This window comes from Uloborus diversus, chromosome 8 (genome assembly GCF_026930045.1).
Source record: "Uloborus diversus isolate 005 chromosome 8, Udiv.v.3.1, whole genome shotgun sequence".
Taxonomy (NCBI): Eukaryota; Metazoa; Arthropoda; class Arachnida; order Araneae; family Uloboridae; genus Uloborus; species Uloborus diversus.
Window position 1 is genome coordinate 50,480,841 of NC_072738.1, and position 18,199 is coordinate 50,499,039.

General features: G+C 33.6%; 1 protein-coding gene across 1 annotated transcript in view; it reads left to right on the forward strand.

The window, feature by feature from the left end:
* The window catches only part of LOC129228307 (uncharacterized), a 28,776-nt gene that overhangs the window by 5,646 nt on the left and 4,931 nt on the right, over positions 1 to 18,199 (forward strand). Inside the window, exons 2-4 of the mRNA XM_054862982.1 lie at positions 59 to 125; positions 4,870 to 4,977; positions 10,008 to 10,091. Of these exons, the coding sequence (XP_054718957.1) occupies positions 59 to 125; positions 4,870 to 4,977; positions 10,008 to 10,091 (259 nt within the window). The remainder of the gene's footprint in view (positions 1 to 58; positions 126 to 4,869; positions 4,978 to 10,007; positions 10,092 to 18,199) is intronic.

Consider the following 18,199-nt stretch of genomic DNA (forward strand, 5'->3'; position numbering starts at 1 on the left):
CCACGTAAATTATTGTACCTTCAGTTAATTAATGTGTATTTCTCTGTTTGATCCAAAGACTGTATGAAAACCAAAGAAGGCTGCAAAAGATTAATGAAAGCTTAGAAGAAAAACTGCTGCACATTGTAAGTATTAACTATCTAAATCAACTATTAGAGCCTTCATTCTGACCAAAGATAGTTTCAAAAAACATACTTAACTTTTCAATGTGTGTTTGCTGCCTGAATTTGCACGTACTTCGTATTTGCGTTCAACGCAAATTAATACGTTTTTAAAGCACACCAAAATGAGTATTATTTAATATCATAGTTATACAACCCGAAAAACTCGATAATACAACGACTCGCACAATGCATTTGAGCGACACTTAAGTATTACCCTGATTATGCAAATTCAAACAACAAGTAATATTTTTAATCCTTAGCTGATGAGGTTAATTCTTCGTAACTGGTGAAGTGGGGCATTAACTTTAACGTTGGCAACTTCTTCCAAAATATCAGTAAAGAAAAATAAATTGAAAATTTAAAAAACTAGTATGTTGTGGCCATCACGAAACTTTCTTCTATATTTTTCTTTTTTCTTCTGATCCCTCCCCATGCTTGACGAGGAAGCAATATTCCCAATGAAAACAAAATTACACATGCAAAAACTTGACGACCATCCCAATGTCTGAATTATTGCAAAAGCAAAGACAAGAGCGAAAATTGAAAGTTATTTTAAAAGCCTTGCTTGAATTAATTACAAATATTTTATTTGTTAACAAACATAAGATGGCAACAGTTAAAAATTTTAAATCATTGAGATAATATTTCCGATCATTTCCATGCAATTAAAATCACGAGAAATACGCAGACGACAATCTATTACGATTTATCTTTCTTATTGTTGCATTAATAAAGCTATTTTTATTTTTAAAAAAAATCAACACCTCTTGGAGCGATTGGCGTCAAAACTGAACCAAAGCCTGTTTACATATGGATTCACATATATTCCAAATTTCAACCAGAACGTAGCATTACTTCTTGAGATAGGGCACTCACAATGGAAAAAAAGAACGGGCGATTGCGCCACCCCCTTTTTAGCTGTTGACACCAAAATAAAATCAGCTCTTATACCCACTAAGGACTACTTGCCGATAAATTTTTCTTTCATTCCGTTCATTATTTCTTGAGATACAGCAGTCACAATTGACGACGAAAAACGTTCCATAGCTCAACCCCCGTTTGAGTTATTGACACCAAAATTGAATCAGCACCTGTTCCTGTTACTGGCAACATATGGACCAAATTTTGTTTGATTCCGCCAGTTACTTCCTGAGGAATAGCAATCACGCGTAACTCAAAAAACGTCCCATTGCTCCACCCCCCTTGGAGGAATTCACGCCAAAAACCAATGGGCACAAGTTCACATAGGGGCACATATGTGTACCAAATTTCGTTCGATTTTATTCGGTAGTTTTTGCTGTAGAGCGGCCACAAAAAAACTGATCACACACAGACGTGACACACACACATACACACACACATACACACACACACACACACATACACACACACACACACACACACACACACACACACACACACACACACACACACACACACACACACACACACACACACACACAGACATTTTCCAAAAATAGTCGAAATGAACTCAGCACACCTCAAAACGTTCGAATCCGTCAAAATTCGAAAATCGAAAATTTGCACGAATCCAATACTTTCTTCTATATATTAGATACAGAAGAAAGTAAAAATGTAAGTGGATAAATCTGCTGGTTATTAAATCCTCATTCCCTACAATTTTGTGAGATTTATCAGGCTCCGGTAAAAGTTTTATTGTTGGGGGAAAATTATCAGACTCATCAATCCTGTTTTTTTTTTTTTTTTTTTTTTTTTTTTAATAATAATAATAAAAAGTTGAAGTTTTTTCGATAACACAAAGTTTTTCAGGAAATATAAATTTTCTCAGTTCGAACGCAATTTCGGTTCATGCAAGATTTTTTTTTAACCCGAAATTGTTTTCTCGTGATTTATGTGAATAAGAAAGCTTTTCTTGCTTTTTTAAGTATGATAATGCTAGTGTTTAACAGTTTCAAAACTTTTAACACTGATGTATGTAAGAAACAACTACAAATTTTTTCTACTGAAATTTTTATTAAACAAAGCAAAAAATCAAAGGTTCTGAACAAATTCTTTGCAAAAACACTGTTTTTTTTTATATATATATTAAATAAAGAAACAAAGCCAATACTATCCCACAGAGTTCATGTATAAGCAAGAAGAAATTATAAAATTTCAGTTTTATTGTATTTTATTTATTTATTTTTTTCAATGTAGATATTTTGTGCTTGGCATAAATTGTGTTTTGATGTATTTTTTATGAATGCGGTCTAAATTATTATATTCTTATTATTAATTTAATTGTTACTATTAACATCATTTTTGTAAAGTTTAAAATGTTCTTGAACTTTCTACTCTAAATGAAAGAGTAAACGACAGCAAAATAGTGACAACTTGTCGTTTAGACAAATTTGACAAGATTTGATAAGAAGTTTGAACAATTTAATCGACTGCTTTGCTCGAAATATTTTTTTTAACGATGTTGATTATATTCTGGACGAGCACTTCATTTACAAATGTTGTTCCTGTTAGAGATTCCGTTTATGAATTTGGAAAAGCAAAATTAAAACATTCTAAATAGAAAATCAATTTTTACTTTTAAATCAACTTTTATTTCCATATAATTAATGATTTTTCCCCCTTTTCTTTCTTTAAAAATGGTTTTCTGTTGTATCATCCGATACATTTCTGTTACGTTAAATTCGATTAAAATGAAACGATTAATTAATATTCATCACCTTCCGCTCCAAAAATCGGTTCAAATATTAATCACAATTTAAACTGCAAAAACCTCCTTCGATTAGGATTACTTATCAAAGGGCGAACATTTTATTTCTAATGGCAATTCTTAATTCCATGCTCTTGAATGGGCAATTAAGAAGTGAGCTAATTACGGTTGCAGTTAAAAGTTTCTTTTCCAAGCTGGAAATATCACAAGACTACTACTTCTACTTTAATCAGTTTCGCAATTAAAGATATAAATTATCCCGTACAAATGATGCACTTCACACGTAACATTTCATTTTTATTCCATTGATTAATCTTGAGGCATTAATATTTGTTGTTTGTCGATGAAATGAAGAGTAATCCCATCAAAATGATAAGATTCAAAATTCTGCTATTAATTAATTATTAAGTAATTAACAAGCTATTTTATTACAGAAATTGGAATTTATTAAATGCTTTTAACGCCGTTCTTCACAGAACTAAGTTACGCAAATGTAGCACTCTTAATTCTCTTTTGAATGTTTATTTTCTGCATCGGCTCAGAAATGAGGAGTCACACGTTTTTTATAGATTTTTAAAACTTCTCATTTTATTTGTTTTTATTTTTTTCTTCACTATGAGATTAAAACAAAATAAGCCCTATCTTTTTTTTTTTATTTTGTTTCAACTAAACCTATTTCTAAAGTACAAACCATTCTGGTATTTTTTATTTATAACTAGAATTCTATAAAAGTTGCAATATGTTTCTCAAACAGTTTTGGGCCTCAGAGAGTCTTCATAATTGTCTTTTTTTTTTTCAACATATTTACCCTCCTCCTTCCTTTTGTTACAGAGTATCACGAAGTGTTTAAATGTTTTTCCCCACCAAAATGTGTGACATCACGCTTCTTGGTTGCCCTTCCTTTCCCTTTGTCACAAAATGCCAAAATTTCATGGAGGAATTTCCACTGCTTGTTAATTTATTTTTAGTGGCATATTTTAGGCATATTAACTGCCCATTATTTCAGGAACATCTCTGAATTTTTTTGACAGTGTATTGCACACTAAAAGTGAATATTTGGCGGATCACAGCGTTGCAGCAAAATGGTTACTTTTACATTAATATTTATTGTTATAACTAGAAAATTGCCCGTCAAGGTATGACGGGTGAAAATTGCTTCTACATTTGAATGAAGTCACTGCCTGTTTGGGGATATTTTGATAGTTGAAATTGGAACCCTAACTTCAGTGGATTAACTTTAAAACTCCAGTAAGTAGCGTTCCTTGTTGGCTATTCTTTCGTTTCTTCATTCCCCTGAAATGACACAGTCTTACCAGTAAAAGAGTTACGTTCCCGGATCGAGGTCAGCCTCGTAGCCATAAAGCCTTTCCCTGCATGTTTAACATTACCCAAACAAATTATCAAATTAGTATCATGCTACGGCGCGAGTTTCATTGTTATATCTCGCGGGTTACTCGATCATTGGCTATTATATATACATATATATATATATGAGGATAATTATAATTATCATCATATAAGTATAGTTAAATGTTATTGTCATCATGGTATCGAAGAACTATATGAAAGAAGACTTTAAGAGTGTAGATTGATGGTATGTGCTCCGAATCCTAGAACTCTAAAGTAAGCAATGCATTACTAAAGTAATAGGTAAGTAATTATATTGCAAAACTTACGAGCTTCAGTTTTTTTAAAAAAGTTTTAAAAGAATAATACACATTCTCTAATTTTCTTACTAACTTCTGAAACATTTCCCCTTGTGTTGATTTCAAAAATTTAAAACAGCTCAAAATAGTCAAAAAATGCTGTTTCATCTGTTACGCAACACCCAGTTTTTGTGAAATCTGTTTCGAATGACGTGTTCTCTGTGTTTTTTTTTTTTTTTTTAATTAAGTTTTGGGCTTCATATTTTAGACAATTTATGTACTTATTGATTTTCATTTTTCTGCATAAATTTTTCCTTGCTGTGATAGTATCAAGACAATGATGGTTTAAATATTTTTTCTTAACCTTTAGGCGGAAAAATTTGAGAATGAAAAGTCTGATCTAACAAAAGATGTATCTGATCTAACATCAAGACTTGTGGAAGCCAGATTAAGTATCGCCGAACTCGAAGAAGAGAATGTAAGATTTATAATTTTTCTTATTTATTTATTTATTTTTTTAACTCTCGAACGGCACCTCAGAAATGTTGCGTTAAAGCCAGCCTAACCCTTATAATCAGGTCCGCCTTGTCGCTCAAGTCGGATGTCTCTTCATCTATAAACGCATTTGTTTGAATTGAAAAAAGTTTTCTTGTTATTCCGAAACAACGGTTTGCATTTTTATTGCTATTTGCACCATTTTAACTTTATTATGATGTTAATCACTAAAACAAAATCATGAACAGTTTTTTTTTTTTTTTTTTCAAAATTGTTGTCGCGATGTTACTGTCCTTTTGTTTAAATTATTCTCATTTTGAATAAACACTGTTAAAAGTTTTAGGTAAAAATACATGAAAATCTCCTATGGGTCTTATGAGGAGAATGACGTAAAATTACTGAGAGTTAAAAACATATAAGCTAATGAGATTTTTGAAAAGGAAATTTCGAAGAATTAAAAACAAAAAATGTTACAGAAGTTTTTTTTTTTTTTTTTTGAAGAAGAAGAAGAAGCACAAAGTTACTAAGAAAAACTGCATATTTACAGAAAACAAAGAACCAAACCTATGTAAATTGGCAGGCAGAAAAGTGTACAGTTTCATACCGTTACAAGGATCCGCTCTCCAGCCGGAGCTTGGACATAATTACGAGCAGATACCAACCAGCAAGTTTAACGACAACCAAAGGCCGCTATTTTTGGCCGCTATTTCACTATTTTTGGCTGTCAACAACCTGATATACTCTGTAAAAAAAATTCCGAAACGTTACTGGGTATTTCCGTGTTACGTTTCGGGATTTTATTGGTTTTTATCCACTTCCTGGGAAAATCAAGTATCATTGTCAAAAAGTTTCCTGAATTGCCACAAATTGAACGAATGCAGACTTTTCACCGCTGTGAAAAATATTTTTAGCTCCCAGTTTAAAGATTAACTGAGCGTATTTATAAAGTTTATCCGCTTCAGTTGTATTACGGCCCGTCCATGCTATTTCAGTTCTCAAAAGGGAGAGAATAAGTATGGATTACATTGCTTTAAAGAATTGCAGGCGAGTAAAATTCTCGTTACTGACTTGCAGTTCTGGCTTAGCTTTGGCCTTTTTCTAATAATGCTCTTGGAACTTCTTTGATAAATCAGGAAGATGCCGAGCTACTATCTTACACCTTCTTATGTTTACTCTAATTTTTCAGAGACACGACCGACTTTAAACGGAAAGATTTCTAAAATTTTCAGGAGGCTTCCAAGATAATTTCGGGAAGATTACTGAATTTTAGCAAAAGATGTTCCTAGTTTTTTCAGGATGTGTTACTGCCAGAAATTGGGCACATTAGTTGCCCATTATTTTCCAGGAACGTTTCTGAATCGGCAGACAATGAACTTCTCATTTTAGGTGAGATTATCTTCACACTAGCAGCTAAAGGTATTTAGCATAGTACTGAAATGCAGTGGCGTTCCCATAAGGTAAACTCCATATGCGTCGTATACTCTCAAACATCTTTAGACATATAGCGTATACCCTCAAGCTTCAAAAATTTTCATATTATGACATATTATGTATATGATCGCATACACATATTGTGCATAACTGATTACTGGGAGTATACCCTCAGAAAAATTGATGGGAATATCACTGATGAAATGCACAAAACTAGACTCACTTTTCTGAGAATGTCTTACTCAACAAACTTTCTATTCTGATCTTTTGTGCGAAGAGATCTAGAGCCAAGGACGGATACAGAAATTGTTCAGTTAGGGGGCAGTTGACTTTTCAATTTACCTCACATCATTTTTATCTAACACAACAAAAATATAGGGATTTATCCGAGGATGTTCTCGAATCTTTTTCGTTGAAAGAGGTGTTCTAAAATTACGTTTTAGAACATCATTTTCGTAGTAATTCCGGGGATTATTTTGGAACCCCCTCTCCCTAACATGATCGTAGGTCCTCGAAAACTGCCCTTTCTTGGAACTTCAGTTTCGAAAAATTACCGGAGGAAAATCAGTGAACCCATTTTTACCCTAATAACATTACCTGAGCTGTCTACAATCGTTGCTTCAAGACTTAAATATTGCAAAATGTCCGGAGGTAGGTCTCCAAACTTCTCCTCCTAATATCACCAAAGAATGTCTGAAATTGCCGTATTGAAACTTTAGTTCCGAAAAGTTTCCAACAGAGGGAGATTCGAACTACATTCCTTTCCTTAACGTTGTCAAAGATGACCTACACTTGCGTTTTAGAACTTCAAATGGGAAAATGTTTCGGCTCGGAATCCCTCAAAGTGGGAGCGAGCGTCCCCTCGCCCCTCCCTTGTATCCGTCCTGGTCCAGAGCTTTTTTTTTTTTTTTTTTTCAGTGAAGCTGTTACTGAGAAACCTTGAGTTTTAAACTAAAACTGGTGTAATTTAACAGATTTTGTTTCTTTTTTCTGCATTTTTACAAAATAAAATAATAGAACGAGTTTTGTGCATAACTTGTCAAGACAACTTAATCGTAGCATTTGAAGGAGAACTCACGTTGTTTAACTGAGATTGTCGGATCTTTATTGCAGAAACTAGCGGTACCAGCATGGTTTTGCCCGTAGTAGAAAATTAAAAGTTCATTTGTTTCGCCTCTACATTTACAAATAATGGATAATGAATTTTTCGCCTATTTGCTATGTTCATTTGCTCGCCCATGTTATGATAATTTGGTAATTTACTCGTCCACGTTATGATAATTTGCTCTGCATATGTTCTTAAAATTGGAATAGAAAAAGAACAAAATCGAGTTTTCGAAAAATCGCTTCAAGGTGGTCACCTCTATGCTAAGAACTAATTTTGTGCCAAATTTCATGAAAATCGGCCGAACGGTCTAGGCGCTATGCGTGTAACAGACATCCAGACATACAGACTTTCAGCTTTGCTATTAATAAAAATTATTCACAGTGAAAGCTTTAAGTAGATTACTTTACAGTAATTGTAAGTAGTTCGGATTTTGGATTTCACTTATGCAAATCTCTGACTGCAAAGTCAGACGTGACCAATCTTTTTGGAGTTTACAAGTGAAGTACATCTTCTTGACGTGTTTCATCCTCAGAATGATTGATGCAGGAAAATTCGCCGATAAGCGCGAGGTTGAATAAGGTGCGGATATTGCGTTAAAAGAGAAGAAAATGATTGAACGCCTTAGCCTATTTTACAGCAAATATTTCCCTTGTCGCCGTGTGCGGAGATAACGACCAGCAAAAGAGTGAGTGGAATTTGATGAAAGTTTCTGCAGAACTTAAGGTCAATAGTTTAACAACTATGTGTAAAACATGCTAAGTTTTTGTTTTGTTGGCTAAAAATATATGCATTGTTGATTTCTAAAGTTTTTCAACAAAAAATCTGGTCAGAATGGTTTTTCTTTCTTATTTGTTAAAACGACTCCTATTGCAAAATGCGAAAATAAAAAAGGGATTTTCAATCGGAAGTATTATTCCACATATCAAGTTTGAATTGTTGCCTTATTTGTAACAAAAAGGATTTTTCACAATTTATACGATTACAAATAAACGGACTCTTCACAAATTTTCGGGGTTTTGCAGAAAATCGAGATTGTCTAAACGAACCTTTCGAAATACTAATAATAATTAACGCAAAACATGTTCCTTTAAAATTGCGAAATTATATTCTTACATTAGTTTCATGTAGAATCATTCCACGTCAAAACAATAAAATCGAAACTTTTTTTTCTTTTTTTTTTTCTGAAATTTAGCGGACACCAAAGCATTTTTTTTTTTTTTTTTTTTTGTTTTTTGTTAAAAGTGAACTTTCTCTCGATACAACTATACAACTAAAGCCCTGAATCTTAGAATAACTAGACCACGTCTGCCATCTTCAAGCTAAACGATGCTTTCTTCCTATATCTGCTATGTTGGAAGTAGCGTTTTTTGCTTTTTGATTGAGGTTTCTTATTAACTCCAAGTTAATCCATAATCGAGAAGCACCGCAATCAAGAGGCAAAACATGCTACTTCATTATAGCAGACATAGGAAGAAAGCGACAATTAGCTCCAAAATATCGGACGTGTCGCTACTTAAACTACGACCTAGGGCTTCAGATACAACAGCTTGCTCTGCTATAGCAAATTGGTTCCTTTAGGTATGCTGTCCAAAAAAGATGATAGAAAGTACAGGGTGCCCCAAAAATGACTAGTGCATTTGAAAAATCAATAAAAAGTAAATGGTCAGAGGTAGAAATATATCGTTCGTTGCAATGTACTTTGGACTACAGTAAATTTTCAGACAGACAAACTTTCAAAATTAGATACAATGTTCCTCAACAGTTGGCGCTACAGGTATTTTAAAAGGTATAATAGAAAACGCAGTCTGTAAGATCGCGAAATTGACCGGCATATTTGAAAAATTAATAAAAAACTAAACGGACAGCATTGATTTTTCAATTATACTGGTCATTTTGGCGGTCTTACAGATTGCGTTTTCTTTTACACCTTTTAAAATATCTGCAGAGCCATCTATTGAGGAACATTGCAACTAATTTTGAAATTTAGTCTGTCTGAAAATTTACTGTTGTTTCAATCATAATGCAACAAACGGTAAATTTCTATCGCTGCCCGTTTAGTTTTCATTGATTTTTCAAATGTATGTCATTTTTGGAACACCTTGTATAAGCGAACCTTGTTTGAAAAGAACAACATGCAAGAACATGAAACCTATTCTATTGAATAAAGATATGAATTACATTTAATCTACAAGATGCTCGAAATGCCCAATGTTCCCGATTTTAGTATTATTGAACCGGTTGAGAAACTTTGTTCACAATCAAACTTGGCTCCATTGGGATACGCAAAATCCAAATTTTAGTGTTGTCTCATTGCTGCATGCACAAAAGGTCATGGTATGATATGCTACATTATGGATGCGAATAATTGGTCTTATGTTCATTATGGCTGATCACAGATGTGAAGTATCGAGTGTTTTTATAGCGTCACCATGCGTTTTGCGTTTTCATTCATTAATTGATTCTTTTTTTTAAAGGAACAATACCGAAATGATTGCAACATTGCTGTCCGACTTCTTCAATGCAAGCCATCTAGTTTTGTTGCTCACAAATTTAATTCCGTAAGTGTTAAATTTCTATTCATTTTTTACCCAAAAAAGTTATTTTTCGTTTTATTCATCTCTCAATTACTTTTGAATCCCTGTACCATTCTGACGTAAGCTGCAATGGCATATCTTTTCAATTTTTGGAAACCATTCTTCGAAAATTTACCCAGCGAAATTACGAAGTTCAGCAGGCATTGGAAAGCTTTCTGCACTCACTGCACACCATATTTTACCAGGATGGTTTCCGAAAATCAAGTTCATGGAGAGAAAAATTGATCAATATTGGTACTAACTGTTCAGAAACACAGTCAAAACTTTGTATTTTGTTGTGCCACTGCACGTTTCTGTATGTCATAAAGCTTCCTTGTCGAAAATAGGACTCGACCGATGCATCGGCGCCGATGGTTCAACAATTTAGCCATCGGCATCGGCATCGGCTGCCGATGCTAACTTGCAGGAAACATCGGCCCATCGGCCTTAAAAACGTCGAAAAGCCGATGGAATTGGCCGATGTTTTTGAAAAAAAAGGACCTTTGCTGTTCTACTTTTTAATGCAAAGTAAAGGGAGTTATTGTTTTCATATAAAATTGCTTACTTAAACTTCGGTATGAATTTCTATTTTAGCCACCCCTGAAAGAGTTTTTAATACTGCATTCAGATATCAAACAAGTTAATTATTGCATTGTTTCTTGCGGCTGGATAAACGCATGTATCTCTCATAAGTCGTAACTCAAAAATGGTAAACTGAAGAAGGTTAAAATTTCGCATGTGGTGTTGCGTACGTTCCAGTTATGCACTTCCCTTTTTGTTTTCGATCGGGTGTTCTAAAAACCTTATTTACTCATTTTTTATGGCTATTAACTACTTATTTCAATACAAAACTAATATAGCGTCTCAGACTGACGATCATTTGGTGATACACTCTATAACAAAAAAATCGAAGCACCAAGAAGGAGTGATCCGATTGAGATGAAAATTTGTGGATAGGAAGACAATGCATAGAATAGTAAATGATTAAATTCTAAGAACAATTGAATAATTTATGTCAGAGTTACAGTAACAAGTTCAATAAGGTATTAACCCGCCTCTAGCCTATACATACAAGCTTAAGCACGACGTGGAACACACCGATAAAGATAAAGCTCCCGGAGGTTGTCCTGCAGTATTTCCGGCCAAATTCGCTCCAATTGTCGAACGAGGTTTTCAACATTCCTTGCCAGATGCAATCGCCATCCCAACATATCTCAGAGATGCTCGATGGGAGAGGGATCTGACGATCTGGCAGACTACGGAAAAATTTGACAAGCTTGCAGACAGTTCATAGCAACACATGCCGTATGTTATCTGGCATAGTCCTGCTGAAAACCAGCCGAGGGTACTGCAAAAGGAACGGCAACAAAACTTAGGATGTTGTCGACGTAAAACTGTGCAGTAAGTGTACCTCTAATAAGTGTACCCCTACCAAAGGGGTCCAGTTATCAAAGGAAATGGCACCTCAGACCATAATGCCTTGTTGAGGGCCAGTGTGGCGTGCAAAAGTGAAACCAGGATCCCTCCTCTGCCCTGGGTGTCCCAAACACGTCTTCGATGATCGTCATGAGACAGTTGGAAGCGGGATTCGTCGCTAAAGACTATACATCCCCAGTCGGCACCATTCCAATCTGATCGAGCCATGCACCAGTGTGTAGGCTTCAGTGGCATAACGGTCGGCGTGAGCGTAGATTTCGTTGTCGCAACCGTCTGTAAATGGTCATGATGGACACTGGTGTTTGAGTTGAACGTCTGATGGTTCATAGAGATGAAGAAAGCGCTGTGACAGCTAATCGGACAATCACTCTGTCATCACGATTTTGTTGTCACTCTAGGTCGACCGCTAACATCCTGACGCTGAACTCTGCCATTTTCCACCCATCCTTGCCAGCATCTTCGAATCGCCGCATCGCTTCGACTCAAATGACGAGCTTCGATTTCACCAACCGGCCTCTTTTTCAATCCAATGATATGACCTCGTTTAAACTTTGACAGTTTGCTCGTAATGAGCACGAACCATGCGGCGAGGCATTTTTAAGTTGTTGAAAGGTAATCTGAATCGCAATCAAACCGAAAGTTTTAACAACAGTTGAAGAACTGCTCTTTATATACATCTGCTGGATGCGCAGTTTCGATGCGCTGGAGATCAAACTGTTCATTCATTGGACACCAAATTTTAATCATTTGCACATCTGGTCAAAACAATCATGCATACAAAATTTCAAAGCAATCGGATGATTGCTTCTTGATGCGTCGATTTTTTGGTTATAGAGTGTATACTGCCGAATTGGAGACCGTGGAAATAAATATGAAAAGGCGAAACCGGTTTTTCTGTCATTTTGTTAGATTCCCGTTGAACCGACGGTAATTTTTAGAACACTTACGTGCCTCTCCCCTCCCCCTCCCTGTATTTCTGAAATTAAACTCCAAATGCACTTCCGAGTTGTTTAAAACTAACACCATTCATAAAATTAGAGATTTTGTTATTTAAACTCACTCTATTGTTTAGGAGGAATTTAGAGCATTAATGTAAGAAATTGATTAAAGACGTTTCGAATGGTGACATAATTCGGAAATCAAAGGGACTTTTGAATTTTTTCTTCGAAAGTGCTGAAGTCGACTCAGAAACTCTTCCGAGGCGTTGGTGGTAGCGGTTTTGTACTGAACAAATGAGGCCGAAATTGGGAACGAAGTTTAATGTTGTGAGTTACTCCAAAATCAGCGCGTGAACCCCCCCCCCCCCGCCCCTCCCTCCTCGTTTCAAGCATTTCTTAAATATTTAGCGATTATTTATTTTGCTCAAGAAATGTCATTTTGCGTATTTCTCATTCTTGTTTCATCTTTATTTCGTAATGCGCCATCTCTTTTGCATCATTTATAGCGATCAATTATTTTCTATAGTAAGTAACTATTTTCACGTATTTTTATAAAATCAATGAACGAGTTATTTTCGTTTTCATCATATTTTTAATAATATGTTATAGAAAAGTTTCAAGGATTTCCTATTTAGCAATTTTTTAAATTTCAGCAAATTATTGTTAAATTGAAAAATTTAATTCGAACTTGTTTGTAGTACTTCATAAAAGATTTTAAACAATCAAATTGTTCAATATTATGTGTGCGAACATAAGAGCAAGTCGTATATGTATTTAGTTATTATTAACTTGAAATATATATCGAATTTGTTTATTGTAGCTGCGTTTTAAGAACCTCACTCTTTTCATGGCTATTTCTTTTTTCAGAAAAAATTATATCACTGTTATAGCTTTTATGAAAAATGCAAATTTTTCCATTCATAAATTTTAAATAAGTACAAAAATATTCTTATTATGATTTAATATTCAGGGTTCGTACGCTCCGGGAATTCCGGGAAAACCGGGAATTGTCAGGGAAAATGACACTGTCAAAAATGTCAGGGAAAAGTCAGGGAGTTTTCAAATTTTGTCCTCCAAAAATTTTTTTTCCATTTTTTTCCCTAGGAATTAACTACCATGAGATCTAGTCTTCGTTTTTATTGTGATTTCACGAAAAAAATTGTAAATTTTTATCTAAACCGACGCTGGCACTTAAAAACTGCGATCGAGAAATGAACGTTTTTTTTTTTTTTTTCACAAAGAAAAATGCGCCAAAAGATCGAAGATTTTCTTACATGGAGTCAGTGAGGGGAACGCATTTCTTTCTATTGCCTAAAGTTTTAGATGGGTTGCCACAACATTCTATTCGGTTCAGGGTTCGTACGCTCCGGGAAAACTTGGAATTATCATGGAAAATGACATAGTCAAAAATGTCAGGGAATTTTCCAAATGTGTCCCCAAAATTTTTCTTTTCCCAATTTTTTCCCAGGGAACTTGGTTTTATGAGATCTAATCTTCATTTTTATCGATGTATTTAAAAAAAATTGTAACAATTTTAAAGCAATGAAAAAAGTGGCGACCCAAAAAATCTTCAGCAGCCGCCATTTTTGGCTCTCAGTAGTTCCCAAGGGAAAAAAAATCAGGTGAACAGCAATTATGTACAAACTCAAAAGGAGAGAAGACAATTTACTGCTTCGGAAGCACAACCTGTAGATGGGAAGATCGATCGGGGAAAATAGTTTTTTTTTTTTTTTGATCGGAAAATCATTTCAGCTACGTGTGAAACGCAGTCGCCATCTTTGGTCATTCACAAGATAGATGTAGATACGATCCTAAAATGCCTAAGTTTCTAAAAACAAAGCAGAATTGGATGTTTTCTTTAATTGAAAACTGATGAAAATAACAAAAAATGATCTACAAATTGTTTTTCTATAGTTATTTAAAATAATTTTCTTGAGAAATAAAAAATTTTGTTCTTAAAACTTAATCTTATCCTCACTGCCTCGGACGCAAATGTGATAAAAACTTTTCAATGAATTGTAGTTTCATGAAGATTAATTATTTTTTAATTGTCTTCATGCGACAAATTAAAAAAGTTATTTCTTATTTTTGGGCATAGCCGCCATATTTGGTCATTCCCAAGATGGAAATACACAAGACTTTTTAAGTGCCTAAGTTCCCGAAAACGGCATTGGATGTTAATTGCAATGCAAACTATTGAAAACAACACAAATTGTGCCTTTTTTTTTCCGGATAATTTGTAATTATTTTCTGGAAAAATGCAAAATTTAATCTTCATAACATTTTTTTGTTTTAATTGATTTAGACTCTTATGTGCTAAATACTGACTATTTTGCTTTTATTGTATCCTTTTAAGGATTATTAATTATTTATTACTACTTTTATACTACAAATCCAAAAATCTACATATTATTTTAAATTTTTCACTTTGTCGCCATATTTGATCGTTTGCACAATGGAAATAGACTTAAACTTCCAGAAACAGAATTGGATGTTTATATCAATGAGTAACATTGAAAATAACATTAAAATGTGCAAAAAGTTGTGAATTTTTGAAAATTAACTAATACTTTCTGGAAAAGAAAATTTGAAATTTTAATGTAAGCATCATTTAATATGTGAAAAAAAAAAAAAGATTATTGGCATTGGCCTATGATCGGCGGATGTTGATTTTTGTTACTATGCATTACATGGTATGCCAATTGATGCAACAAGTTAACCATATTTATACTAAAATTTAGCTTTGCATTTTGCTCAATATGTTTTGTGTAACCTACTTATAAGAAAATAAAAAGTATTGTAAACCAAAAGTGGATGCTAAAAGGTTGCTGCAGGACTACAGCAAAACGCTATAATATTACGCGTGACATCAAAAAAAACCTAAAATAAGTTGAAAGTACTCTGTTTTCAACAAATAGTAAACAAATTAAAACAATTTTGAACAAAATGTTTAAAAAAAACTTAAAATTTTGACAGAGAAAACAAAGGAAAAAAATCTAAGATTTTTTTTTTTTTTTAAATCTAAGGGGAGAAGTTTCAGTTCTTCTGCATTGCTACTTTAAACAATTTTAATTATTTTGAAAATATTACTATTTAAACTTAAATTTTTAATGAAGCGAGTAACCTGGAATTTTCTAAAAAACAACCTGGAAAACCTGGAAAAGTCAGGGAACTTTTTTTAACCAAAAGTGTATGAACCCTGATATTGTAATTTATCTCTTACCTTTATCGTTTAATTTCATGACTAAAAAATGTCTACGTGCAATCTTTCCACTTTAATTGCGTAATTTGTTGACTGTTTCATATTTTTATTCTTAAATTTTTTTTGAATGATGGACAACATAATTTAAAGTTTTTTAACTATGTATAGTGTACATAATTCATAACAATATTGCTGAAATCTTAGTTATGTGTTCAATTGAAAAAAAAAAAAAAAATCAGTTGGTTATTAAACAGTCTTGGTTTTTCTTCCTTTTTTTTTCCTTTCTTTTTTTTTTTTCTTTTTTTTTTTTTTTTTTGCTGTTGTTCTTTCTCTACCATTATACAACAGTCAAAAAAAAAAAAAAAAGAAGCATAACTACATCCTATATAGATTGTATGTAGTACGATCCAAAATTTCGGGGACAAGCTGTATAAAACTTTACCCAGAATAGTTCACATTACCGAAGCACATCCACCTTCAAAGGGTCACCTTGAGGGACTATGTACTTCTGCCAGTGTTCATATAACTTTTGGAAACACTCCTGGAAGCCTTTTTCGCAACCAACTATGATGCAGCTTTCTGTTCTCTTGACGGAAGAAAGCGGCGTGCATGCAAATGTTTTGTTTTTTTTTTTGCTGGGAACAGGTAAGAGTCACACGGAGCTAAATCCGACGAAACGTTAAGTTATTTGTTTGTCATATCAGAGCATTGATCAATCAAACCGTGCATCCTCGACATGAAAGTCGCCTTCTTCCCCACGACGAAGAAAACGGCAGCGCAAGAAGCCTTACAGGAGGTTGCGAAAAATGGCTGCCGGGAGTGCTTCTAAAAGCTATACGAACGTTGGCAAAAGTGCATAGTCTTTCAAGGTGATTATTTTATAGATAGATGTTCTTCGGTAATGTGAACTATTCAGGGTAAGGCTTTATACTGCTTGTCCTCGAACTTTTTGATCATACTACGTGCGCATGAGTTTTCAACTTACTATTTCATAACGTTTCTGAGTGACGCACGTTTGCGTGTATGAAGACATCACAAGAGAACTTGCGATAATTAACTAAGGAGATGTTCAAAATGGATATTTTGGTCATCTATATGTTCTTAGTTACATATGTGTGTACAGATGTGCCGAAAAAAACTTGTGAAGTTTAAATTGAGTGATCGTAAAATAGAAATTAGGTAGGAATTTGATTTTTTTTTTTTTTTTTTGATTACAAGTCCTTATTCGTAGAAAGGAAGTAAAGTGAAATGAATAATTGATCCTTTAAATCCCTGACAATCTTATCAATTTATTTCCGTCAGATTTTTTTTTTTCTTTTTTTGCCATCGGCCAACGACATCGGCCATCGGCCATCGGCAATCGGACATTTGGAGGAAAACAATCGGCAAACGGCCATCGGCCATCTTTGAACAATCGGCCAACAATCGGCATCGGCCCATCGGCCAAAAAGTGCCATCGGTCGAGCCCTAGTCGAAAAACTATAAATCCCTTCTACCACTCCAGTTATCTAGTTGCTTTAAAGATGGCGTCATTTAAAGTAAGCAAAATGCAAAATTGGTTTCAATGGCGCTACCTGTTGAGTAACTAGATAACTAGAGTGGTAAATTGTTTGCTAAACTAACACCATCAAAGTATTTTAAATGTTATTTTTTATTTTAAAATATGAGCAGTATATGAAATTCTGAAAAATGATAGGTCTCAAAACAACCAAAGATTAGTATTAACATTAAAATATTTTTTAAATAATATGAAATAGACTCTAAGCAATGAAACCAGAGGTACGTTTAAGGACAAACTCTTGGAGTGCCAATTACTGGGGTCGTTACCCTACTGTTTATTATTTTTAAATAGCTGGCATTTGTAAAAAACAACAAACACCATTCGAAATTTGATTTTTTTTTCCCTCAGAGTAGCGGTAAACTGGTTTGAAATCTCTCTAAATTAGTCAATTTATACCATTCTATAGTAAAGTGCTTGATAAATGTTTAAAACATAAAATTTTTCTTTGAACATTCTTGAAACTATCAAAACTATTATTTAATAACTTTAAAAATCAGCAGCTGCAATCTTGGAAATAAATTCGCCACAGAAACATTAACCAAATTAATGAATATAAACGCAAATTCAAATTAGTATTGTGTTTATTAGAGTTCAATGTTAATCTGTTTATTTATATGCATTTTTAAAAAGAAAAAATAATTTTTGTAATGTTATAAAAGCTAAAATCGCCGAAAATCTTAAATTCAAATTAAATTTCATCTACACAAACCCATGTTAAAAAGGTGAATTTATTCCCCCCATTTCAATATACTTTTCCTCATTTACTTCACTGAAGTTGAATATTAAACTTTTTTTCCCTTGGAGCATAAAGTTTTAAATTAAAGTTTTCAAAAGCAACAAAAGCTGTGAAAACCGCAACCTAAAAATTTTGAAAACACAACACTAATACAGAAAACAAAAATAATAAATTTTCATTTCTTAGAATTTGAATTTAATGTGCTTCAAAGAAAGTAAT